The 26,044-nt window shown below is 39.3% G+C and overlaps 1 protein-coding gene across 1 annotated transcript; it reads left to right on the top strand.

Annotated features, from left to right (window-relative positions):
- Positions 1-258: 258 nt before the first annotated feature.
- TIGD4 (tigger transposable element derived 4) lies at positions 259-1,797 on the top strand (the record flags this gene model as incomplete). Its single annotated transcript, XM_080697155.1, has 1 exon — positions 259-1,797. The coding sequence occupies one exon, from the start codon at positions 259-261 to the stop codon at positions 1,795-1,797; it is 1,539 nt and encodes a 512-aa protein (XP_080553281.1).
- Positions 1,798-26,044: the final 24,247 nt, after the last annotated feature.

Below are 26,044 nucleotides of genomic sequence, written 5' to 3'. Positions count from 1 at the left end.
ACCTTGCTACACAAGGTCCGTGTAAGGGAGTTTCTCTTCTAATACATTCTCATTGGATATAATATTTTTCTTCTTCAGATCCTTTTAAAAAGTACATTTAGTCATATGTTTCTTGAGGAATAAGACTACTAGACATTTACCAACTTTTAATTATATGAAGTGGAATAGAAAGAAGCAATTTGTATCATATTAAAAGACATTTTATTAAAGAAACAGCTGGAATCAAGAGGAGAACTTTCTGCATACATACTGGTTGAGATGGCAGAAGCTTCTGTGGATGCCCCAACTCTTCCCGTAACGGTGAAGAAAAAGAAAAGTCTATCCATTGAGGAAAAGATCGACATCATAAATGCAGTGGAAAGTGGCAAGAAAAAAGCAGAAATCGCAGCTGAATATGGAATAAAGAAAAACTCATTGTCTTCTATTATGAAGAATAAAGACAAAGTTCTAGAAGCCTTTGAATCTCTGAGATTTGATCCAAAGAGAAAAAGACTGAGAACAGCTTTTTATACGGATCTGGAAGAAGCATTAATGAGGTGGTATCGAATTGCTCAGTGTTTAAATGTACCAGTTAATGGCCCAATGTTACGTCTAAAAGCTAATGATTTTGCCCAGAAACTAGGACATAATGGTTTTAAATGCAGTAACGGTTGGCTGGATCGTTTTAAATCCAGGTATGGTTTAGTATTCAGAGCTCAACCTGTGGAAACTACAGGTATATCAGTAGACCCTTCAACCGTCTGGTACCAAAATGTACTTCCTTATTATCTAAATGATTATCAGCCTCAAAATGTTTTTAATATAAAAGAGACTGGGTTGCTCTATCGAATGTTGCCTACAAATACATTTGCATTTAAAGGAGAAACATGCTCCATTGGGAAGTTATGCAAGGATAGGATAACTCTGGTGGTTGGTGCAAACATGGATGGCTCAGAGAAGCTCCCTTTGCTTATCATTGGAAAAAACAAAAGTCCACATTGTTTCAAGGGTATAAAATCATTGCCTGTGTATTATGAAGCTAACAGAATGGCATGGATGACCTCAGATATATTTGAACAATGGATGCAGAAGCTTGATGAAAAATTCCAAGCCCAACAACGAAGAGTAGTGATTTTTGTTGATTCTTTTCCTGCACATCCAGAGGTAAAGAACCTAAAGTCCATTGAATTAGCATTCTTTCCATCATGTTTATCTTCCAAATTTATAGCTATGAAACAAGGAGTTATTAAAAGCCTTAAAATCAAGTACCGACATTGTCTTATCAAAAAGTTTTTAAGCTCTGTTGAAAGTAGCAAAGAATTTACATTTTCACTGCTAGATGCGGTTGATACATTGCATCTCTGTTGGAGAGCTGTTACACCAGATACTATCCTTAAAAGCTATGAAGAAGCAGGATTCAGATCTCAAAAGGGAGAAAATAGTACTGAAAATGCAGAGAGAGGCAGGGGTGTGGACCTGGCTGCCCAAGCTCTGGGGGCGGGAGTGGAGGTCCCTGAAGGCTTGTCTATAGAAGAGTATGCTGCCCTGGATGATGATCTGGAGACCTGTGAAATGGCACCAAATGACCGTTCAGAGTGCACCAAAGAAGGCAGATCGGATGAAACCGGATTTTATACTTCTGATGAAGAGGATGATGGTGCATCTCTAGAAACTGAACTCCCTTTACCTTCCAAAAATGAAGCACTAATTGCTTTAGATACTCTTAAAAATTTTCTTAGAAGTCAAGATGTGAATGATGGACTTCATAATTCCTTAGCAGACCTTGAAAATTTTATTAACTCCTTATCAACTAAATAATTATTTATTGTATAACATCTGAAGAGTAATAGCTTTTTTCTGATGTGTATTATTAGGTATGTAAAGGAGAAATACCACTTAAAAGATAAAAAAAGAAAGACTAGTAATCTTTGGTTCAATTTCAAAAGCCTCTGGTCTGAATAGCAAAGCTCCCTAGTAAGTAATAATTAAGTAAATAAAAATACAGAATTCGACTTAGCAAGGTTTGGGGAGGGTAGAAAATGTATTTCAGAGGCTTTACTTGACATATACAATATATATGTCAAACATAAAAATAAATCTTCAGTTATCTGATTCATATACATTTAATTGGTAATTGCTATTTCTGTGTGTGTGTGTGTGTGTGTGTGTGTATTGTGTGTGTGTGTGTATGTGTGTGTGTTTACATTCAGATCATGTTCTAGAACATTTTAATTCATCTACCTAGTCCAAGAAACAAAATATCAACAGCTTAGATATTTATTTTTATAAAGACATATGTCATATGTATTGTAACTAGACCTATAAATAGCAAGTAGTAGTTTTAAATTATTTTTCTTATATCTAGCTAGCCTTCTTAAATAGAAATTATGAAAAGCTACTGAAAATAAATTCTGACTTAACTATACACTAATATGATTAAAAATATATCTTATTCTTTTAAGTCATATTTATATGAGGGCAAATGAAATGTCTGAATCAGGGGTTTTTGTCATATATAACCAGAAGATATGGGTCTGTCCTAAATATATGTATATGTGTGTTTAATAGAAAAATAAATAACGCTTACTGTGAAATACTCTTTAAACTCTTATGTTTTAATGAGATCATTCTTAAAAGTAAATATGAAGTTACATATACAGTTGCTATGAAAGAAAATATGTGGTGCTTAGGTATTTTTCTAATTTAATAGCTCAAACTTTCAACCTATACTTCTTATTTTCTTGATTCTACTGAATTTTATTTTCAGGAAAAAAATGAAATGTCCTTTCAGCATATTTTGATGTATTCAGTTTTTTTTGTTTTCAAATTTAATGGATAACATTTCTGATTAAAATTATATTCAGAGAAGTTTTATCTACTAAATACTTTATGGTATGAAATTACTTAATCTCTCTGCAAAACAGTCTTTTAACAGTAGAAATTATAACAATGTGTCATACTTTTTCATTTTTAAATTGTAAATAGTATGCTTATCTAATATTGCAACTAATTTAGTGTCCCCTTTGGAAAACATTTTGTAAAAATATAAAACATATAGATTATTTTGATTATGAATTACTAAACCACCAACAAATGACACATTTGGAAGCAATATTTATAGAAAGCTCTTATATTTTTCAATGTTGATTTATTGTGGTTTTTGAGATTTACTAATCGTAAGCCTTAAAAATGTATTAATAGTGAGGAAGTTTCTCTTAGGTTCTTATAGATTATTTAAATTAATCTAATAATCTAAATAATTTAATTCTATGGATCATTTAAAATACTTTTATTAATGACTTGACTTAAAATGTTAATTTGGTAGAGTCAGGGGCTTAAAGGAGCTCTTAAGAGTCCCACTTGTAACTATGATGGCTTGTTTATGATGAGCCTTTAATAATTTTTTCTTCCTTTCTCCACTTGCTGCCTTTTTGCTATTTAATTTGATTATTCAAGATATTCTGTGACATAAGAATTATCTCCACATTTACAAATAAAGAAATTAAAACTTAGAAATATTAAATGATTTGGTTAAAACTTCAGAACCAAAACTAAAATGCAGTAGTTCCCCATCACCAACTGTCTTACAGCCCCCACCTACATATTACAATGTTTCTTATCTAGACTCTATGTATAAAATTGTGCTATTTTTTTCCTTGAGTTTAGAGAATTGAAGGCAAAGTATTTCAGAGAACATAATGGGTCCATGCTGCTGGCAACGATAGCAAGATCTGGCCTGAGCAGAGTGTTACTAATGAACTACTAGAACAAACGAACACCTTCTGATTTGATTAATCCTCTGCCACTATCCCTAAGGTTCCACTGTGGTTCTATTGAGACTATTTCAAGTATCTAATATTCTCAAAGTGCTAAATGCCCCCTCTTTTATTTCCGACATGGTATAATCTATTTTTTTTTACTACATATACTTCTGAGATATAATAAATCTAAAAATGATAAAGTTCAAAAGTCATATAAAATAAGAAAAAAATGCCTGTGGATCTAAGTTTTAAGAGAAGCTTTAAGTTTTAATGTTGCGTCCTGTGTAGTTTACAAGATGTGTAGATTTAAACAGTCTGTGGAACAAAAGTTTTAGAAATAAACTTTTCCTAGGACTTGAGCAATCACTGCTATACACCTCCCTTCTAATTTATCTTCTCTATACACCGTCAGCACAAATTCAGAATTAAATGGCATTCATCTTTTTTTAAAAAACAACTTGATTTTATAATTGCCCGTTTTTAAAATTATTTTTAATGTGGCATTCTTGCCATTGTTCTTGCCTTATAAGCTCCTACTGTTTCAACATTGTTTATGCTTTTTCTATCTCACCAGGAACAAATCTTGTATTGAATTTGGGACACTGTTTCACTCCCTATGGCTACCGAACTAGTGAAAGGTTTAGTTCAGAATAAAGTAGGACAATGAGGAAATCAAGGCCTGTGGGTTTCATGTTGCCGCCAAACTTCTCATTTAGATCTGAGCTCAAATCTCAAACCTCCTTTCCACTGTATGCGAGACAGATTAATTGGAAGGAGCAGGAAAGGAGGGGAGGAAGAGTTGAAGAAGCACTTTGTTAAGCAAACACTCCAGTGATTAAGAGTGGCCCTTTCATGTCCTGTAGAGGCTTCAGCTCTGTAGGCACTTGAGAGAGGTCTGCATCTGAGAAGACACAGCACCACGTGTGCCTGAAGGTTCCCAGTTTTCCTCTCTGCTCAGGGGTTCCTGAGCTAAGTACAGTATGGCATAAATCAGCCAGGAAGCTACATCACTTGCTAGGATCCCACCACAAGAAGACTGAAAGTCTTAGATTGAGTCAGTGGACACAAGTTCTCAGAAAAGTTTTCATTCAATGAAATAAATCTAGCTCAGTGCTTCCTTGTGAAAGATACCCCTCTGTCTGAATCTTTGTATGAATCTGCTCTTTCATTCATAAAATGAAATTGATATTTCATTTGTATTTATTCTGAGGATGAAAGAAAATTTTGCATGTGAATGCATTTAGCAAACCCTAAAGTGTTCCACAACTATTAGGAATGTCCAGACCAAAAGGTGCTTTTAAAGATTACACTGTAGTTGCTAAATATATGTGACTTTTTTCTGAGAATTGAACCCAGGGTCTTGCACATGCTAAGTACCTGCTTTACCACTGAGATATACCCACAGGTCTAGTGACAATTTTATTGACATTCTTCTATGTAATAAAATAGGGAAGCCAACATTTCTGGAAACATGCAATTTACCTATAGAGTTAAAAAAAACTTAATTTTGTATAAGTAATAAAGGTGACTTAGAAACCAATTTTTTCTGAATTGATCCTTCTACAAAACAATGCAATAACTGCTCATCATAAATTAACCCTTATTAGCCAGGTGTGGTAGCACACAAAAATTATCCTAGTACTTGGGAGGCTGAGACAGGAGGATTGGGGTTTGCAGACAGCTTCAGCTACTTAGTGAGGCCTTCTGCAACTTAGTGAGACCTTGTTTCAAAATAAAGAATAAAAAATAGGACTGAGGGTATAGCCTGCAGGTAGAATGTCCGCCCCCCCCCCATTTTATCCCCAGTCACACACACACAAACACACACACACACACACACACACACACACACACACGCCCTTATTGCCACATTAGCTAATTCATTTGTACTGTTTGGGGCTGTAATTAACTTATAGAGGCCTAAGGTGACCTAGAGTAGGGCACACTAAGGAGTCACTGCTGTTAAGTCTGCTCAAATTACCAGGACACAATACTAAAGAATGGGTGATTTAAGCAACTATTTATTTTCTCATAAATGAAGTCTGAAGGTTGGAAGTCCAAAATCAATGTGTCAGCATTGTCAGTTTATGATGAGGTCTCGCCCCTTAAAATGTAGACTTTACTTTCTTACTATGTGCACACATGACCTCTGTGTGACCTTGAAGAAAGAGGCCAAGCTCTCTGATGTTTCTTCCTGTAAAGGCACTAATGCCAGGATGAGAACCCCAAATATCACACTGAGGTTTAATGCTTCAACATATGAATTGGGGGGGGATAAACATTCAGTCCATAACAACTACCTAGCATGAGCGAGTATGTCCACATATTAGTTTATTTAATTTTTCATTTGTAAAGAACTGAAAGGGCATGCATATTCTAGAACTTGTTAATCAGCTATAGCATATTAATGTTCTTGGATAAATGATAAGACTCAATACTGAAATCTGTCAGTTTGAAGCCCCAATGCCATTTTGTTGAAAACTTTGCAAAATAATTCTGTTTTTCATGTGGAAGAATAAATGCATCAATATCCATGAAAATTTTGAAAAAAGTAAGCATTTGACCTACCAGTATGCTTACATATGGGTACAGTATGCTTATGATATGCTTACAAAACAACACGGTGCTGGCAAGACAAATAATAAATCAATCAAAGGAATAATACATCTAGGAAAAGACCAAATATTTAGAATGATAAAAAATAGGGTTTATGATCAGTGGCAAACAAATGGATTTTTTTTTTTTTTTTTTTTTTTTTTGCGGGTCTGGGGATGGAACCTAGGGGCATTCGACCTCTGAGCTCCACCCCCTGCCCTATTTTTTATTCTTTATTTTGAAACCAAGTCTCACTGAGCTGCAGAGGGCCTCAGCTGAGGCTGTCCGCGAACCGCGATCCTCCGGTCTCAGCCTCCCAAATGCTGGAATTACAAGCATGCGCCACCACGCCCAGCTAAACAAATGGATTATTAACTGTTTTGGGGGGAACTGACTATACAGGATTTTTTTTAAGTCATACACCAAAATGAGTCTGAAAAGAATTAAATTCTTGAAAGGAAGGAAAGTAATGAACAAACTTGCAAATACTAGGAAAATAAAGATAAGTGTAAATATTTTAATAATCTTGTAATAGGAAAGGCCTTTTGAAAAGTACAGTACTCAAGAAAAAGTCCGATATAAAAATATTAATGGGCTAGGTGTGGTGGCTCATGCCTTTATGCCCAGCTACTTGGTAGGATAAGGCACGAGAGTCACAAGTTCAAGGCCAGTGGAGCAACATAGCTAGTCTTTTGTCTCAAAGCAAATTTTTAAAGGAAGGGCTGAGAGTATAGATCAGTGGGAGAGTGCTTACCTAGCCTTAGTTCCATAAGGACTTGGGTTCAGTCCCCAATAATACAGGAGAGAAAGAATGCTAATGATTAATCAGAGTAGACAAGAATGATAATACCAATGTAGACAAGTGCATGGGGAAATGGGTACCTTCTTGGAAAGTTAAATTTGTTATGAATGGGCACACTTTCCTGTTACTTTTAAGTATAGCTATCGTATGTTGACTGCTTACTAACTGCCATTGTTCTAAATGTTTTGCATGTGTTACATTATTTGTCAGAATCAAGCAGTTATCCCATTTCACTGATGAAAAATATAAAAATGTATAGATATAGCTAATATATAACAACAGAATTAGAGTTCAAACCCAGAATACCTAACTTAATTTCTATACATGATGTAAATTTATCCTAACAAAACAAGTGTTGGGAATATTTATTACCATGTATATAGTTCCATATTTAAAATCCTGATAGTAGGTGATTCAGAACTTAGAATTTCTCAGACGCAAGCTGGGGCATAGCTCAGTGATAGTGTGCTTTCCTAGCATGTGCAAGGCCCTGGGTTCCATCCTCAGCACTGCACAAAACAGAGAAAAGGATTTTCTCAGATTTGAAAAAAAATTGTAGATGTCTGTATTATAGATTTTATATACCTCCAGAGAATATTGTGACAGCATCTCATAAGCTAAATTAATGATTTTACAGAAAAACATGTAAAGACATATTCACATAAAGTCAAATGTGCAAAGGTTATAAATAGCTTAATACGTTCGTAGTTTTCTTTTTTTTTTTTTTTGTCAAATAAGTTCTTGTCAAGTCAGCTTTTGTCATAGATGGGTTACAGAAAAAGTATTTAGAGCTTTTTAAATTCCAGAACTGCAGATAAAAGATTGTGGCCCTATAATGGCATAAGAACAAACACAAAAACAAAATATTGAAAGCTGTTTATATGTTTCTAATAGGGAATTGACTAAATATACATGTGTATATTAAATGATATGTCTGAACTGAAATTTTCTGTTACTTGGTTCTGAGGATTGAACCCCACATCTCACATCTACTAAACACACATGCTACCACTCAGTTTGAACCCAGTTTCTAAAACTTTTTTCACTTGGGTATGTATTGCTAAGTTGGAGTTGCTGGCCTGAACTGATGTCGATATTTTCTAAATTTGAATTGCAAAGTCTGTAACTAAAATCTCCTCCTTTTGTGATTATACTTGAGGAACATCTTACCACCACCACAAAGCTAGAAACTTCCTTGCCCAGTAATACAGGAGCTATAGCATAATACTGAATGGTGGAGAACTAAGCCTGCTGGTGTAAAGTACTATAAATTACATGTTCATCCCAACTTATATCCTAAGGGGTCGCTTCCTTGATCAGACAACTCAGCCTTTGTGTCAAGGAGAAAATGAAAGAGATAAGGTCCCCACTTTAGTCCATGCTTAGTTTTTTTTCCTATGTGTTAACTTTCAACATGATTGTGGAGATTTTTTTTTTTTAAGGTGGAACTACTATATAATCCTTTTGCATCTCCCCTCCAGTACCTATTAAATACAGAGCAGGTTGTTGGTATGATTAAATATTTGCCCAATGAAAGAACTAAATGAAAAGTTACAGATAGTCTTGTTTCCGTATTTGAGTAAAGATGGAGCTTGTGTGTTGTTTTCCTCCGACTTCCTCTTTATAGGCCACTAACTCCCCTTTGTTAATGTGAAGTCATTGTTGTGTTGTTGGCTGCTACCACACCTTATTTTCTAGATTGCAAAACATCTCAGCATAAAGATAAGAACCATTTTCATGTTACCACGTGTTCAAATGAGGAACCATTCCCCAAAGATTCAGAATTACATCTGTCAGCTCTTGGAGTGCTTTGCAGAGAGCTATTTGGCCCACACTATATATTGATTAGTTTACTTCTTTATTGCCCTTTCTATTTATAACAAATCCTGCACCTGTGCCAAGAAGTAATGCTGAGAAACACTTTAAATCCTACTGTGTCTGAATAATTACCAAGAAGAAATTAAGGTTTAAATCAAAAGACAAAGTTAAATAGAAAGACTGAGTTAGGTGTATTTTGTTTGTTTTGTTTTTAGTTTTGTTCTTTTTGGAAGAACTGGGGTTTGAACCCAGGGGCATTCTACTTCCAGCCCTATTCTACCCCCAGCCCTATTTTTTAATTCTTTATTTTGAAACAGTGTCTCACTAAGTTGCAGAGGGCCTCACTAAGTAGTTGAGGCTGCCCATGAACCTGGAATCCTCCAACCTCTGCCTCCCAAGTACTGGGATTACAAGTGTGTGCCAGCATGCCTGGCTGTTATTTTTCTTTTACTGAATGGCAATAAGGGCCTGGGAGTGAGTAAAGTTTTAAAACTACACTTCTGGCTGTGCATGGTAGCCCATGCCTGTTTCCCAGTTATTGGGAGGCTGAGACAGAAGAACTGCAGGTTCAAGCACAGCCCCAGCAACGTAGTGAGAGTCTCATCAACTTAGCAAGATCCTGTTCCAAAATTAAGATAATAAGGCTGAGAGTATAGCTCAGAGGTAGAATAACCTTGGGTGTTTGATCCCCAGTACAAATAACTAAGTAAATAAACAAACTATACTTCTTCATTCCTAAACTCTAGTATGTGCAGTTTAGATCTACTATAAGGTAAATAACATTTTACAACAATCTGCTTGTACGTAGGCTACCGGATTTCGACTTTGGGTACCCCCACCCACCCACCCAAAGCTGATCTTTGTCCTCCAGATTCAATTATTCTGGTTAGGGAAATCATTTAAAGCCTTAAGAAATCCATGTTGATCTCACCTTATTTATTTAGATGCTCAAGGAGTTTTCACAAAGTTGGTTCAAACCTAGTGACTTTGAGACTAGTATGGGGAAAATGTCTGATTATTCAGCAAGGGCCTATCATAGTCATTTTGCTAGGCAGAGACAATTTAATGTTGAAAGAGAAGGGAAAAAATCGCTCATGGCATTGACAGTCTTGTGGAGAAAGCAGACACTATTCAATCATGACACAGATATAATATTACAACTGTGGTAAATACAACTGAAGGAATGATACCTGCTTTTATAAAATTGTATAATATGGAGATTTGGCCTCCTTGAAAGGCAGGGAAAGATTCACTGGAGTATCTGGAGCTGAGACCTGAGATTTGAATAAGAGTTTACTGGGCAAGGAGACCACTCTGGGACAGGCTGCGGGAGGCAGGCGCCTTAGGAAAGCATCTAGAGGGAGGGGAGGTGTGGTGTGGTAGGTAGAGGCCTGGCCTTAGAGGGACTAGCTCAGAGTTAAGGCTGGAGGCACATTAACTACCTTCTAGAAAAAAATGTATGAAGAAGAGTTTTCCCACCTTTGTTTTCGAAAGCCTGGATCATACGCAGAATGGTGGGACTCAGAACATAGACAAACTGATACAGAGAACAGGGAGTTCCAGAAAGTGGCGTTTGCTCCAACATTAAAAAAAAAAAAAAAAAAAAAAAGACTAACCAGGCGTGATGGTACATACTTGTAATCCCAGTACTTGGGAGGCTGAGAGGGGAGGATCCAGGTTCTTGACCAGCCTCAGGTACTTAGCAAAGCCCTCTGCAACTTAGTGAGACCCTGTTTCAAAATAAAAGGAATAAAAAATTAGTCTGGGGGTGTATCTCAGAGATAGAATACCCCTGCGTTCAATCTCTAGCAACACACACACATTCCCAGCCAGGCAAAGTGGCATACCTGTGAGCTGGTTACATGAAAAGCTAAGAGGGGAGGATGGCAAAGTCAAGACCAGCCTGGGCAACTTAGCAAAATCATGTCTTGAAATAAGAAATGAAACAAGGGTTGGGGGTAGCTCACTAGTGTAGTGCCCCTGGGTTCATCCCCAATCTCTCTCTCTCTCTCTCTCTCTCTCTCTCTCTCTCTCTCTCTCTCTCTCTCTCTCTCTCTCTCTCACACACACACACACACACACACACACACGATTCCCTCCAAATGTGGGGGAAAATAGAGGGAGAGAGGAATTAAGAGCAGAGGTTGATGGCCTTGCTACACACTAGAGATTCACTGGCTGGCCTGACATTCATTTCCACAAGGTCTTTAGCCCACAAGTGAAGGCACTTATTTAAAGGAGTATGTATACGCCCTTTTGCATTCAGTGGAGAACATGTCAGTCACTTGATCACAGTCTAAATGACTGGGGTGACATTCTTTGACGGCCCAGGAGCTGAGCTGGCTCTGTGGTGGCCCAGTTCCTTCTGCAGTGAGCAGTGTCTACCACCTGGGCCTGGGACTTGCATCAGGGTCCTCACAGTTTCCCCAAGGAGAATTGCCTTTGACAGCAGCCGGCACTGGGCCAAATGCCCACCTTACAGAAGCAAGTCCAGTCTTACCCTTTAGAACTTGGCAGATCATTTCCACTTCCCCATGTGGGCAGCCTACCTTTTAATAGTCCAAAGAAGGGCCTCAGGGCCTCGGAGACCTCAAGTGTTGGGGTAAGGGTCTGTTACATACTTAAACTGGGACTAAAACTTCAACTGAGCCCATTTAAGATTCCTGCAACTACCCTGGACCTCCAACACTCACCTCCCACAGTGGCAAAAGCTCTTCCTGTATGCCGATATGAATTATAACCTGATAGGAATGTGTATATATGAAGCAATAGGTCATATGAAAGCCATACGCCTTTATAAAAGACATTTTATTAGTATATCAATATCCCCGATTTCTTTCTACTACTTCCCTATAAAAAGGTAAGAATATTGTATAAAATAAGGAAGCACAAACTGAAGAATCAGGATTTTCCTCATGGTTTTTAGGAGGCATTTTTCATGGAGCAGTCAGAATTATTTTAGACCAATGCTCACGAATGGCCTTGTTAAGTAGTTAAGCAGACATGAACAAGGGTGAGAACAAGACTCCCTCCACTGGAAGTGATAAAGGAAAAGTCATCCACCTTGGGTATGGAGAACCCCGCTCATAAACTGCTTCTTCATGGCCAGATATTCTTAAATCTAAAAGGATCCAGGTGTAATCAGCCTAATGGGCTTTCCATCTTTGGAGTAGTCTCAGACCACTAAACCTGCGAGTTTAGCATGGGTATCAATGGGAAAGCTTCCAACAGCAGTTTCCCAGCAGTGCAGATGCACTAACTTAATGGTGCAAAGTAGTGGGAATCACCCCACATAAATGAAGAGGAGGTTTTCAGTCCAACTCTAGAACCCACCACATGGAAGCCGCCACTGCCGTTCCCACTTTCCAAAACAGACTGCTCCATAACACAACACTCGCTGGTCCATGTCCCTCCTAACAGGGCCTCCTCACAACTGCCCACTCCTTCAGTAAATAAACCCTCTATTCCAATCCTATTCCTCGTCTTTCACCTGAAATCTTTCCTTCTGTAGGACAAAGAACCAAGGAAAACCACCCCCCACCTCCAGCCTGAGAATTGTCCTACTTGGAGCATAAAACATCTCCAATGCTGGGCTGCAGGTATACCTCAGTGGTATAGTACTGAAGGCCTGGATTTGATGTCCAGCATCACAAGAGAAAAAAAGAAAGAAAAGGAGGAAGAAAGGAGGGAGGGAAGGAAGAAAGGAAAGGAAAGAAGGAAGGAAGGAAAAAAGACTCCAATGCTTTGGAAAAGAAGTACAATAATCCATCTGAAACTGTATTTTAAGGTTTGAGCATCAAAGGGGATTTGAAAACATTTGAGAAAGAAAAATATGACAAAGGCAAGACAAAATTTTATTTAGAGAATAACCATTCTCCACTAATTTTTATTTTTTCCATTAATGTGGTAATGAAGTGCTGTTCTGTGTGACAGGCTAGAGCTCAAATGTCAAGAAGGAAGTGGAAAATGAAAATCTTTAGGACATGTGAAACATTCAAGATAAAGTTCTTTGTGTAACTTTTCCAGTTGGATGTTTTCTTTGGCATTTGAATCATTCTACAGCTATCCTTAGCATCAAAGATAAAAAATATATATTTTTGGAAACACTCGTTGTCCTCTCCAAATTCTCTTATCCTTAGAGTCACCAACCGCTGTTGTCAGTTGAAGCACGGTGACTTTTGCTTTAAGATGAGCACAGGAGTCTTTAAAATGACTTTCACTGAAAACCTGCTTTACTTCTCACCCCGCTCCACTCTATCCTATTTAAAGAATTGAGACTTCTTACAAATTGACTATTCCACATAATGCCTCTGGTTATAATTCTTTTAATTTTTATTTTCTGTAAGAACTTTTGCCACAAGCTCATGTTTTTTTTCTTTCCATAATGTGTGTAACAGACACACACACTCCGCTGAGCAGTTTGAAAACTTCTTTGAGTCTGGGAAAGGCACGGTTCCTAATTAACTGCCCAGAGAATGGTTTCACTACGTGGGAACCTCTGAAGTGCTCCTGGTGGTTTTCATGGGACCGAGGGGAGATGATATTTCGTGTTTAATCAGGCAAACGAAAAAGCTGACGCTTTTTAATGACTTGGCAGTCTGGTTCTTACGAGGACTGCAGATGTTCAAAGCTCTCAAGGGCAATTCTGAATCCTCGTCAAGTTGTGTGGGCCCAAAGGATCGTTACATAACGTTAGCCACTGAGTCCTGCCTGTGTGGGTTTTTGTTTGTTTGTTTTTCTTTTTAGCTTTGAGACTGTTCAAGGTAGACTATTTTCTTTTGTTTTGCTTTTGCTTTGCTTTGCTTACTTTGAAATGAGTTTAAAAATGCATTGCAACTTGAGACGTTTTTGGAATAGAATTAGGAATAGTCTCCATCTCGCCTATAAAACTTGAGAGTAGCAAGTAGAAGGATGAAGTCTTTTAAATTTTCTTTTGCTTAGTAGTTCTCTTTAAGAATACAAATAAAGCTTTGGATTTTCTCCCCAAAAGGAACATATATATAAAGTTAAAGTTTTAAGAGATTTACTTTTTTTTTTTTTTCTTGGCATTACTGGGGATGGGATCCAGGGCTTCACATGTACATATTCTACTGCTGAGCTGTTCTTTAGGCCCAGGAGACTTGCTGTTAAGAAGATTCATCTTAGCAGGGCGTGGTGGCGTACGCTTGTAATCCCAGCGCTTGAGTGGCTGAGACAGGAGGATCACACAGGTTCAAAGCCAGCCTCAGCTACTTAGTGAGGGTCTCAGCAACTTAGTGAGACCCTGTTTCCAAATAAAGTATAAAATAGGTCTGGGAGTGTAGCCTGGAGGTAGAAAAGCTCCTGGGTTTCCACTCCCAGTAACGCGCGCGCGCACACACACACACACACACACACACACACACACACGATTAATCTTTCCACCATTTAAAATTCTTCATTATTAAAAGCTATATAAAATATTTTTATTGATTTATTTTTTTGGCAGTACTGGGAATGGAAGCCAGGGGCATTCTACCTCTGACCTACACCCCCAGTCCTATGTTATATTTTTTATTTTGAAACGAGGTCTCACTGAGTTGCAGAGGGCCTCACTAAGTAGCTGAGGCTGTCAGCAAACTGTAATCTTCCAGTCTCTACCTCCCGAATGCTGGGAGTACAAGCATGCGCCACCACACCCGGCTTACAAGATATTTTTAAAATAAAAAACCTAGTTGCTGAGGAGATTGAGGTGATATCCCATATCAGAACTCTTTTTAAAATCATATTAATGTTACTAATAAATACCTAAATTTTAATAGAATTTTTTTAGAACTTGTTTTAGAACTATGCAATTTGGTCTTCTTTTGCACATTATTTTTAACTTTCTCCTCTGAATGCTATTTTTGATAATGTTATTTTTAATAGCTTGCTTGTGTATTTTTACAAGGAATTAACTCTCCTTGCCAAATCTAATTAATGGAGCCATTTGAGGCCTTGTGCTTCTTAAAAGCTGAATACAGAGTCTGGAATCAGTACCAGGCTGAATCTTTATAATGACTTGCTCATTGTGACACTCTGATATTACCATTCAGTGAAGTATCAGGAATACAGCATTTAAAAACTGCAGATTACAGGTCCCAGGATAGTTTCCTAGGAATTACCCGTTTTCTGTTTCCAGAGCAAACAAAAGAGTCTAATCATGCCACCAGTCTTAGTAGCTGATTCAGAACTGAAGAGGACTGTCATATAAGCATAAAATAATATGTTGAGACCCTTCTCTACCAAGGCATGTGTCAGGCGGTGAGCCGGCAGACAAAGGAGATAAAGACCGAGTGCCTACCTTGGATTTTTACCATCTAATTGGAAGACAGAAGAAACACTCTGAAGAATAAGGGCTATTCAGTATATGCTAAGTTTTAAGTAAGTGTGATAAAAGAATTTCAAGAGTGCAGAGAAGAGCTTCATATGAACTGCTGTCTGGAAGCTTCACGCTGAGGGCCCAGGCCTGAACTGGTGTACAGTGTACCAAATCCAGGGAAGAAAAAACCGGGGCAAGGGGCCTGAGGCAGGAATGAACAAGGCCCTTTGGAAGAATTTCTAAAGGTTTTTTTTTTTTCCTTCATTTTATATTTTGTGTGTCACATGTGAAGAAGATGGAGTTTGCATTTATAATATTTCCTGATATAGGTAATAGAAGATGAGTCCACGCTTTCATCTAGGCTTGTGTAGCAGATAAATCTACAGAGCTCCACCCCTGATCACATGAAACTCCAAGGGGAAAAAAATTACTCTTCCAAGTGTGCATCTAATCTCCATAAAGAAAGTTTTAAAATTATTAAGTTAGCAATCGCTGCCATAGATATGAAGGGAAAAGTTAGGCCTGACCTCATGCTTTTAAAATATATCTGGGGTGGGGTTGGTTGAAAGGATTAGTAGGAAATGCCAGAGTCCAAAAGAGCGCTGAGGTCAAGAAAATTATTTTGGGAGCTAGAAACTTATATTAAGCATTTTAAGAAGCAGCTGGAAGGTAATGCAGCTCACGCCACGCCTTGTTCCTTGCCTGAGCCCCAGCAGGATAACTTAAAAGGAGCCAATCTTGCTTGTGTGCAAAGGGCCTGAAGACAGAGCAGCTCACCTGTCCACTAAACTATTTGGTTTACTTTATAGTAATTCAGTTTTACAGTAACTTGAATGTTAAAAAATTTAAATAAAAGTATAAAAGTTATTCTAAGTGGTATACCCAAAATTTACTCTGACTCCCTACCCCTAAATCCAAATTATTAAAACATAAGCCTCGACGGGCATGGTGGTGCACGCTTGTAATCCCAGCATTCAGGAGGCTGAGACCAGAGAATTGTGGTTCGCGGACAACTTCAGCTACTTAGTGAGACCCTCCGCAACTTAGTGAGACCCTGTTTCAAAAATAAAGAATAAAAAAAAATAGGGCTGGGGGTGTAGCTCGGAGGTAGAATGCCTCTGGGTTTTATACCACACACACACACACACACACACACACACACACACACACAAAAGCCTCACCAGGGATGTAATCCCAGCATTTGGGAGGTTAAGACAGGAGGATTGCAGTTCGCGGACAGCCCTCAGCTACTTAGTGAGGCCCTCTGCGACTTAATGGGACCCTGTTTCAAAATAAAGAGTAAAAATAGGGCTGGGCGCGTCACTCAGAAGTAGAATGCCCCTGGTTCCATCAACAGTACTGCAAAGAAAAAAAAAAAGCCTCCACTTAAAAAACAGATGTATGTTGTTAATAAGGTCTCATATGGCCCTCCGCTACTTAGTAAGACCCTGTTTTAAAAATAAAAAGAATTTAAAAAAATAGGACAGGGGGTATAGCTTGGAGGTCAAATGCCCCTGGATTCCATCCCCAGACTCTCAAAAAAAAAAAGGTCTCATATGGGTAAAATATACACATATATATATCACATATACATATATATATATCACATATACATATATATCATATATACATATGTACATATATAATATACATATATATCATATATAAAATGAAATATAGATATAGATATAGATATAGATAGATAGATAGATAGATAGATCACCGAGAGACTGACAAAGGCTTAACTTTTAGATGGGTGAGCAATGTTTCTCATTGTCTCCCAAACTTCTGTCTGCCCTTACAAGTAGTATCAGTTACCTAACCTGGGTGCTTACTGTGTGTCTGGCACTGTGCTAAACACTTTAATGTTCATTATTTTACCCAAACATTCTTTTTTATTTTTATTTTTTTTGTGGTACTAGGGATGGGACCCATTTTCATTATTTTAAAACAGGATTTCACTAAGTTGCAAAGGGCCTCACCAAGTAGCTGAGGATGTCCACAAACTTGATCCTCCTGTCTCAGCCTCCCAAATTCTGGGATTACATGTGTGCACCAGCACACCTGGCTCACCCAAACATTCTAACAACAGTAAGGCAATATTTCAAAAAATCATAGTTGCCATATTATTGCACATTTTGTGGGGTACAGTGTGATGCTTCAGTGCATATACACAATATTTAATGGCTGCTCCAGAACAACCCAGTCCTAGTGTTGAGGATCAGCCTCAGGACGCCCTGAGACCCAAGAAAGAGAGGCAGACAGATCTAGGGTTGCATAAATACAATTTATCGGGGAGGGGGACTAATGATACAAGCATGGTCCTGGGTGGCAGCAAGACCAAATTGGTTCCTCGCAATTGGGGTCAGGAGAAGGGCTTATTTTATGGGTTACGAAAAACATGATTTCATTCTGGCTGGAGTTACCTAGTTTATCATAATATTGGGGAGTCAGGCACATCCCTGGAACCAGGTTCTGGTTGTAATGTTCCACATGTGACTCTAATGGTGTTTTACTATTATAATTTGCTAAGGAACTATGTAGAAAAACCCAGCTATGGTTACTCATGCCAATCGTGGTGGATAGGGCCCAAAATGGCTACAGTCATGCCGAGCTGTGTATATACAAAGATCAAGGCAGATGTTTTAGTCTGCATTATCAGCACCGTGACCCAAACATCTGGCATGTAAAACTTAAAGAAAGAAAAATTTCATCTGCTCACAGTTCTGGAGATTTTAGTCAGTGTTATACTGGCTCCCAAGCAGGAGAGGAAGCAACAGAGGCTGCAGGTCCTCGGGCACCATGACAGGGAGCAGAGAGGGTGAGAGCTTGTGTCCACTCATGGCAGCAGGGGAGCCAGAAGCCAGAAGCTACAGCAGGTAGCTTGAAAAACACCATCCCCAGACACACTCCAGGGACCCTTCTCCAGCAACCAAGTCCCACCTCCAAACATGGCTGCCTTGTCTAACTCATGAGGTTTGGAAAATATTTTAAAATCAAACCATAACATATATATTTGGTGGTACTGAGGGTGGAACCCAGGGGCTTTTCTACCTCCGGGCTATCCTCCCAGACCTATTTTATACTTTATTTGAAAACAGGGTCTCACTAAGTTGCTGAGACCCTCACTAAGTAGCTGAGGCTGGCTTCAAACCTATGCCATCCTCTTGTCTCAGCCTCCCAAGCACTGGGATTACAAGTGTGCACCACAACGCCCAGCTTAACAGCAGATATTTGATTTTACATGTGGAGAAACTAGTAAATGGTCAAGCCAGACTTCGAGCCTTTTAGAGGCTGCCTCTAATGCCATCCATAGCTACAGATCTTTCTCCTCCTGTAGCTGCATTACATTACTAATACGTGGGCTGATGAGGATTTCAGTCTAATTAGGGTTAGAGTAGAGAATTACTCTGCACATGAAATTATTCTTAGAATTACATATAGGCTGATTTCATCCTCATAACAAAGCTATGAGGTTTACAGTATTATTATTCCCATTTTACAAACGTGCAAACTGAAGTGGAGATAGAGTAAATAACTTTCCTAGAGGGAAAGTTAGGAAACTTTTTCAAGCCAATGACGAGTCTAGGATCTGAAGATTAAAGGACATGATAAGCCGGGTGTGATGGCGCACGCTTGTAATCCCCGCACTTGGGAGGCGGAGACAGGAGGATCGCACAGGTTCGAAGCCAGCTGTGCTGGCTTAAGAGACCCTGTTTCTAAATAAAAATATAAAAAAGTAGGTCTGGGAGTGTAGCCTGGAGGTAGAAGGGCTTCCAGGATCCCCAGTACCACCAAAAACCCAACAAACAAAGGACATGATATATGTAAAGCATGTGGAACAGTGTCTGGTCCATAAGGTCTCTCGGTGTTAGCTGTTACTGCTATTTTACTCTACCACCTCTTCAGAATGATCTCTGTCCATTCACTTGCTCCATCTGCCCAGCAAGAGAATGAAGCATCTTCAGTGAGTCAGATGCTGGCTTTGGCAGTTTTGTGCCTGTCCAATCATTCATGCCAGGCACTCTTCTAAGCATTGAATATACAGCAGAACAACAGCAAAGTGCTGCTTCACAATAATCCTGGAAAGGGGCTTCATTTACTCCATTATTACAAATTATAAAACTATGCTTCATATGGGTAGCTCTTTAAAGGATTGGAATTTAAATAAACACTCCAGGTCTTTCCCTCAGAGGAAATAATGCTATTTCTGCCTGTGATCCACCTGCTGTAGCCTATTTTATCCAGTGGGATATAGTGCATTTAGAAATTAGGAATCTGTTGTTTCCCCTTTTTCATATTCAGGTCACACTTTCCCAATATGGTTACCGTCATCCCAGGATAGAGCTTGGAGAATACCTCTGTGCTATGTTGCTAGTGAGGCTGCCCTCCCCACCCCACACTCAGGGAATAGTGGAGCTGCTCTGATTGGGGTGGGATGGGGGTAAAATGGGCCCTGAGCTCTGCTTTCTAGATTCTCCAAGGTGACCCCCAGTAAGCCCCCCAAAGAACTCTATTGTGACACAGGATACAGATAAACCATTATGGCTGAGGGGGAAATATCTGTATTTGCAATCAGTCTTTTTGAATAAAAAATTTTTATTGTTTTTTTTGGGGGGGGGGTACTGGGGATTGGTCCCAGGGGCATTCTGCCTCTGAGCTACACCCAAGCCCTTCTTACTTTTTGTTTTGAAACAGGGTCTCTCTAAGTTGCTAAGGCTGGCCTTGAACCTGTATTCTTCCTGTCTCAGCCTCCCAAATAATGGGATTAGAGGTGTGTTCCACTATTGCCTGCCCGGCTTTATTTATTTAACCAACACCGATTATCTTAGTCCACTTTTACATTACTCTGATAAAATACCTGACATGAACAATATAAAGAAAGATAAGTTTATTTCGGCTCACGGTTCAGAGATACAGTCCATAGTTAGCCAACTCCAAGGCAGATATCATGGCAGCAGGCCATGTGGTGGAGCATAACAGCTCATACATATCATACATATTATGGCAACCAGAGAACAGGGAGACAGAAATGGACCAGGGACAGATATGGTCCCCAAGGCCACACCCCCAGAGACCTTCCTCCTCCAGCCACAACCCATTTGTCTAAGTTTCCACCTAATAGATCCATTCAAATTATTAATCTTTCAGTGGATTTATCCACTGATGGGATTAGAGCCCTAATTCAATTATTTCATCTCTGAAAATGATTTCCTTGGGAATATGCTTCCAACACGTGATCCCTTTGGGAATATTCCATACTAAACTATAACACCCATCTAATCACTAACTACTTGTCAGACACTGTTTAAAGCATTTTAAAATTCTACCTCCTCTTAGCTCTCAATTTGAGTCTCAATTTGCCACTTAAAAGCTATGTGAAAATAGTCAAATATGTTAACTTCTCTGAACCCTCATTTTTTATTGGTTCTCTATGATGAAAATAAAATCTTACAAATTATAAAAAGCAAACAAAATAAACCACATGCCAGTGCTTTAGAAATGATAGCAAATGTTAATCATTATCATTTTGGTAATTATTACTCTACCCCAAAGTTGGACATTTTTCCTCCTAGGACCTGCTGATCTATGAGAACTGGAATTGACCGGGACAAACCTAAACAGGAGAGCCTGGGCTAGAGAGCCAGAAACTACATCTCAAGTTTCAGAAGAGCATGAAATCTTAAGGCATCACTGTACTTAGTTTATGACAGTGTGTGTGTGTGTGTGTGTGTGTGTGTGTGTGTGTGTGTGTTCTACAATAACCTAGAAAATGTTTAACCCACAGGAGAGTTTTGATGTGATCCTCTGTCATTGCTTCCTTGTCAAATTCTGCTTACCTTTGAGGTCTCAGTTTTGCTATTACTTCCTCTGGGAAGTCCTTCCAATTCCCAAAAGCCTGTAAGTGATTTCCTGTATGTGCACCCACAGCACTCTGTTCTCCCATCCCTTTCTGTTAATAGAGTTCTTGTCTGGTTCGTCAGCCAGGTCATTAGTTATGGAAGGTACTAGGTCACATCTATCTTTTTTAGCCTTGAATTTGGATATATTGGCTCTTTCTTAGTAGGACCTCCATACATTGTTGGAGAAAACATGATTCTGTATCTGAACTGAAGAGGTGGGAAGAATTTGCAAGTAGTATATTTATAGAGGACTTCTATAAAGTTGCTGTAAGAGTGCATATCTCTTCTTGCTATTAGAAAACCCAGCTCTAATGTAGGGAACCTGAGCTCCTAAAGTGACCTTGAGACCACCCAGCACCCAAAGTCATACTGCAAGCCCTCAGAATATATCTGTCGATGTGACTTCTGCCTACTATCCCTTAAGGACCCTCACGTGATCCTGACAGAACGTCTTCAATGAGGCTTAAGTTCAGTTTGGGCATTCCAGCATTCGCAAGACAGACAAATGCTCCCTTTTAAGAATCCAGCCTGGAGTATAAACTAGCTTGGAAGAGACTGGAAGGGAGGCCAAGCAGAGCTGCATTTTTAAATTTATCTGGTACACACAAATATCTCTGTCAGTTTCCAAAGGGTCAGTGAGTATCCTGTCCACTGAAAAATCTCATACATTGCAAGATGAAATGGCATCGACAATAAAATGAAATGTCATTGCGGTGAAATGAAATGTCTGGGAGAAGGAAAAGGAGACAGACAAGGATGATAGAGTTGACAGTCACGGGCAGACAGCTGTTTAGCATAAGTTAATTTACTAGCCAGCTCGGTTCAAAAGGATGCTTATATCTGGCTTGCTCTATGAAACATTAAGCCCTGACATGATTGTAGGAGGGCAAAAGGTTAAAAGGGCCATTTCCAAGGACGTCATATGACTTACATGTGAATTGCAGAAGCACAAGAAAGACCAAAAAGAAACCGACAGGCATTTTTAATCTTTTTTTAGACCTCTGCCACTCTCCTATCTATGCCAGCTGCTTCTCTGAAAGGCAGGACCCACACAGTTTTGATTCATCAAGTTCAACTCTGTGTCTCTATGGAGGTTTATAAGAGCCTTCATTTGGAAATCAGCCAGAGATACGCACATACTCGCACTCACAGATGTTAGGTATATGGTTACCTTTTGCACACGTGCCAACTAGGAAGCAGGCAGCCACATTCTGCACATATCTTTTAGAATACAAATTTATACTAGATGTTGGTCTTATTTACCAACATTTAAATCCTCTGGTTGTAATTCAAGCGTGTGTGTGTGTAGTGGGGGAGGTGGTACTGAGTATTGAACCCAGGGGCGTTCTACCTCTGAGCTAACACCCAACCCCTTTTTTATTTTTATTTTTGAAACAGGGTCTCGCTGGATTGACCGGTCGCACTATTTGCTGAGGCTATCCTCAAATCCGCAATCCTCTTGTCTTTGCCTCCCAAGTACTGGGATTAGAACCATGTGCTACCACACTCAGGTTCAAACAACATTTAAAGTGCAAAAAGTAAAAGCAAAAGACTTTGGTCTCTAAGAACTTGAAATAGTCAGAAATATGAAGAGACAACAGTGCATCTCTAATATTAAGCAGTTGACAGCATAGTTCCTGTGAAGCAGCAGGTACCTGGCACTTTTGCCTTAAATATCCCGGGAGAGAAGTGTAGAAGCAATTGCACAAAAGAGACAGCAAGAAGGTAATGAAGGCAAAACACAGTTCACAGCTCGACTCCACTGCCTTGGAGCCCTAGGACAGAACAGGTACTCAATTACTTTAAAGCAGAGGGGTGGGAGCTTCCACCTGAAGGAACCCCAAGGGCTTTCAACACTTAAAAAGTAATTGTAATAACCATCACTGATGGTGACTTTTCTTTTGCTACCAGTTTTTGTCAAATGGTGATCCATCAGAGTAAAGACCTACAGGGGGGGGAAAAAAAAAGCCAGTGTTCTGGGAAGAATTCCTGCGCCCAGTCTGGACACGGCTTCTACCTGAGCAGTTATCCGTGGCCATCTTCCTGCCTGCCTGATGTCAAAGTGCCTGGTGGAGAGACAGGTGGGGAGGAGAGGTGAGTGCCACAGTGGGAATATCCTGCCTGCTGACAGCTGCCTCAGGCAAAAATAGAAGGAGGTATAACTTGATTTGAAAAGTGTCTGTACTCTTGAAATTTGGGATTTAAATATAAAATGGAATCATATCATAATGCACTGCAGGAGTTTACTATATAAAGGAAATCCATGGTGTACCTTCTCTTCAGTGCAAACCTGATTACTTTAAAGCAAAACAGTACAATTCTATTTTGACCAATATGTCCTTTAAGCTTGACTTTTAAATGGCAAGTTTTCTTATGGCAAAATGCCTTCATATTCTGGAATTTATTTTCATAATCAGTCTATACTCCAAAGTAATAGAAAAATAAATCATCGGAATAGAACATATATTTAGTAAATGTCTTTAGAAAGCACAGCACCAAATAGAAGATGCCCTCTTTAGATTTTGTAAGGTAAGAATCTATGTTTACCATTATTTGGGGTAAGAAATTATACTTTGACATTCAAAAAGTAAAACGAACATAGCATAAAGAAGAACAGTTGTGCTGGGCAGGGTGGCTCCTGCTCATAATTCTAGTACCTGGGAGGCTGAGATAGGAGGGTCACAGGTTCAAGACCAGCCTCAGCAATTTATCGAGGCCCTCAGCAACGTAGTGAGACCCTATTTCAAAACAAAAAATAAAGCCGGACGTGGTGGCACACACTTGTAATCCCAGCATTTCGGAGGCTGAGACAGGAGGATCATGGTTCGAGGACAGCTTCAGCTACTACTTAGTGAGGCCCTTTGCAACTCAGTGAGAACCTGTTTCAAAATAAAGAATAAAAAAATAAGGTTGGGAGTGGAGTTTGGGAATAGAATGTCTCTGGCTTCCATGCCAACTACTGCAAAAAAAAAAAAAAAAAAAAAAAAAAAAAGAAGGGCTGGGGATATAGTTCAATGCTTCTGGATTCAATCCCCATTACCACAATAAATAAATAAAAAATAGTAAAGGTCAATTGGTAATCTGACAACAAATATTAATGTATTCTATTTTATAAATGTATTAATAACCTTTGAGTTTAGAAGAATCATTATACAAAATTTCATCTTAATATTGCATTGTATATGATTGTTAATTTGATCATACTCATCAGCTTTTAGATATATAATCAACGGGATAGCAAAAAGTGAAGCATAATGTTTCATTTTTTTCTCATAGATGATCACCATTGTTCATTATCAACTTCCGCGTCTCCTAGGCGGATTAGCCAAGACAGAAGCTGGGGCTGGGGCTGTAGCTCAGGGGTGGAGCATGTACTTAGCATGTGGGAGCCCTTGGGTTTGATCCCCAGCACTGGAAGGGAAAAAAAGAAGCAACACCGGACACAGCACTTCCCTGATTTGGAATGAATGTTCTGTGTGTTCAGTGAAGCGAGTTGGCGGGTGGCTCTGACGCTGCCTTTGCTCCCTCCCGAGGCCCCAGAGTTTGGAGATTGCAACTCTTACTCGAAGACTCCTTGGAGCTGAGGCTGGCCAATGGAGGCTCCGGGGTTTCCACTCAGAACACACAGGGCTTATTGGAAAAGATGTCTTGGCCTGTAAGAACTTCTGCTTGGGCCTGAGCAGTTCCACATGGTCAGCATTTGAGAAACACTGTCCTGCAGAGGATGGAAAAAGAAGTTTGCTTTTGATTGCCACCAATCATGAGATAACCCACAAGGAGTAAATAAAAAAAAATTTTTTTAAATGCATAATTTCCCCCCTTTTGTCTATTTTCTGCAAGGGCTCACACATTGTAGTGGGATGAATAAGGTTCTCCTAAAACTTATGTCCACCCGGAACCTCAGAATGTGACCTTGTTTGGAGACAGGATCTCTGCAGATACAATTAGTTGTAATTACTTAAGGATTTCAAGATTGAATCACCCTAGATTTAGAAGAGGCCCTAAATCCAGTGACTAGTGTCTTTATTAAACAGGAAAGGACATTAAGAAACATGTAGGTAGCTGGGCATGCAGTGACATACACTTGGAATCCCAGTACTTGGGAGGCTGAGAAATTAGGATCCTGGTTCAAGGCCAGCCTCAGTTACTTAGTGAGACTCTTCGCAACTTAGTAAGACCCTGTTTCAAAATAAAGAATAAAAAATAGGGCTGGGGGTATAGGGGTATAGCTTGGAGGATTGTGGTTCATGGCCAGCCTCAGCAACTTGTGAGGCCCTTTGCAACTTAGTGAGACCCTGTTTCAAAATAAAGAACAAAAAGTAGGGTTGGGGCTATAGCTCAGAGGTAGAATGCCCCTGGGTTCAATACGCAGTACAGGAAAGAAAGAGAGAGAATAAGAATAAGAATAAGAATAAGAATAAGAATAAGAATAAGAATAAGAATACGAATACGAATATGAGGAAGGGGAAGGGGAAGGGGAAGGGGAAGGGGAAGGGGAAGGAGAAGGAGAAGGAGGAGAAGAAGAAAGGTGGATGGATGGATGGATGGATGGGTGCAGGGAAGAGCATGTGAAGATGGAGAGAAAAAGATTAAGATTAAAGAAAGAAAAAGAAAATAAAGCGCCCGAGGAGTATAGCTCAGTGATATAGTACTTGCCTTTATGTACAAGGTCCTCGGTTTAATCCCCAGCACTGCCAAGAAACCATAAAAGACAGAGACAGAGACTGAAGCTCTGCTGCACAAGCCAAGGGATGCCAGGAGCCCCAGGAGCTAGAAGAGCTGGAAAGAAGCCTCCCCTAGAGCCCCCAGAGAAGTGTGGCCCTGCAGACACCTTGATTTTGGACCCATGGCCTCCAGAAGTCCACGA

The sequence above is a fragment of the Muscardinus avellanarius genome, assembly GCF_963383645.1.
Source record: "Muscardinus avellanarius genome assembly, chromosome: 6".
Lineage (NCBI taxonomy): Eukaryota > Metazoa > Chordata > Mammalia > Rodentia > Gliridae > Muscardinus > Muscardinus avellanarius.
This window is presented reverse-complemented; position numbering and strand designations above follow the sequence as displayed.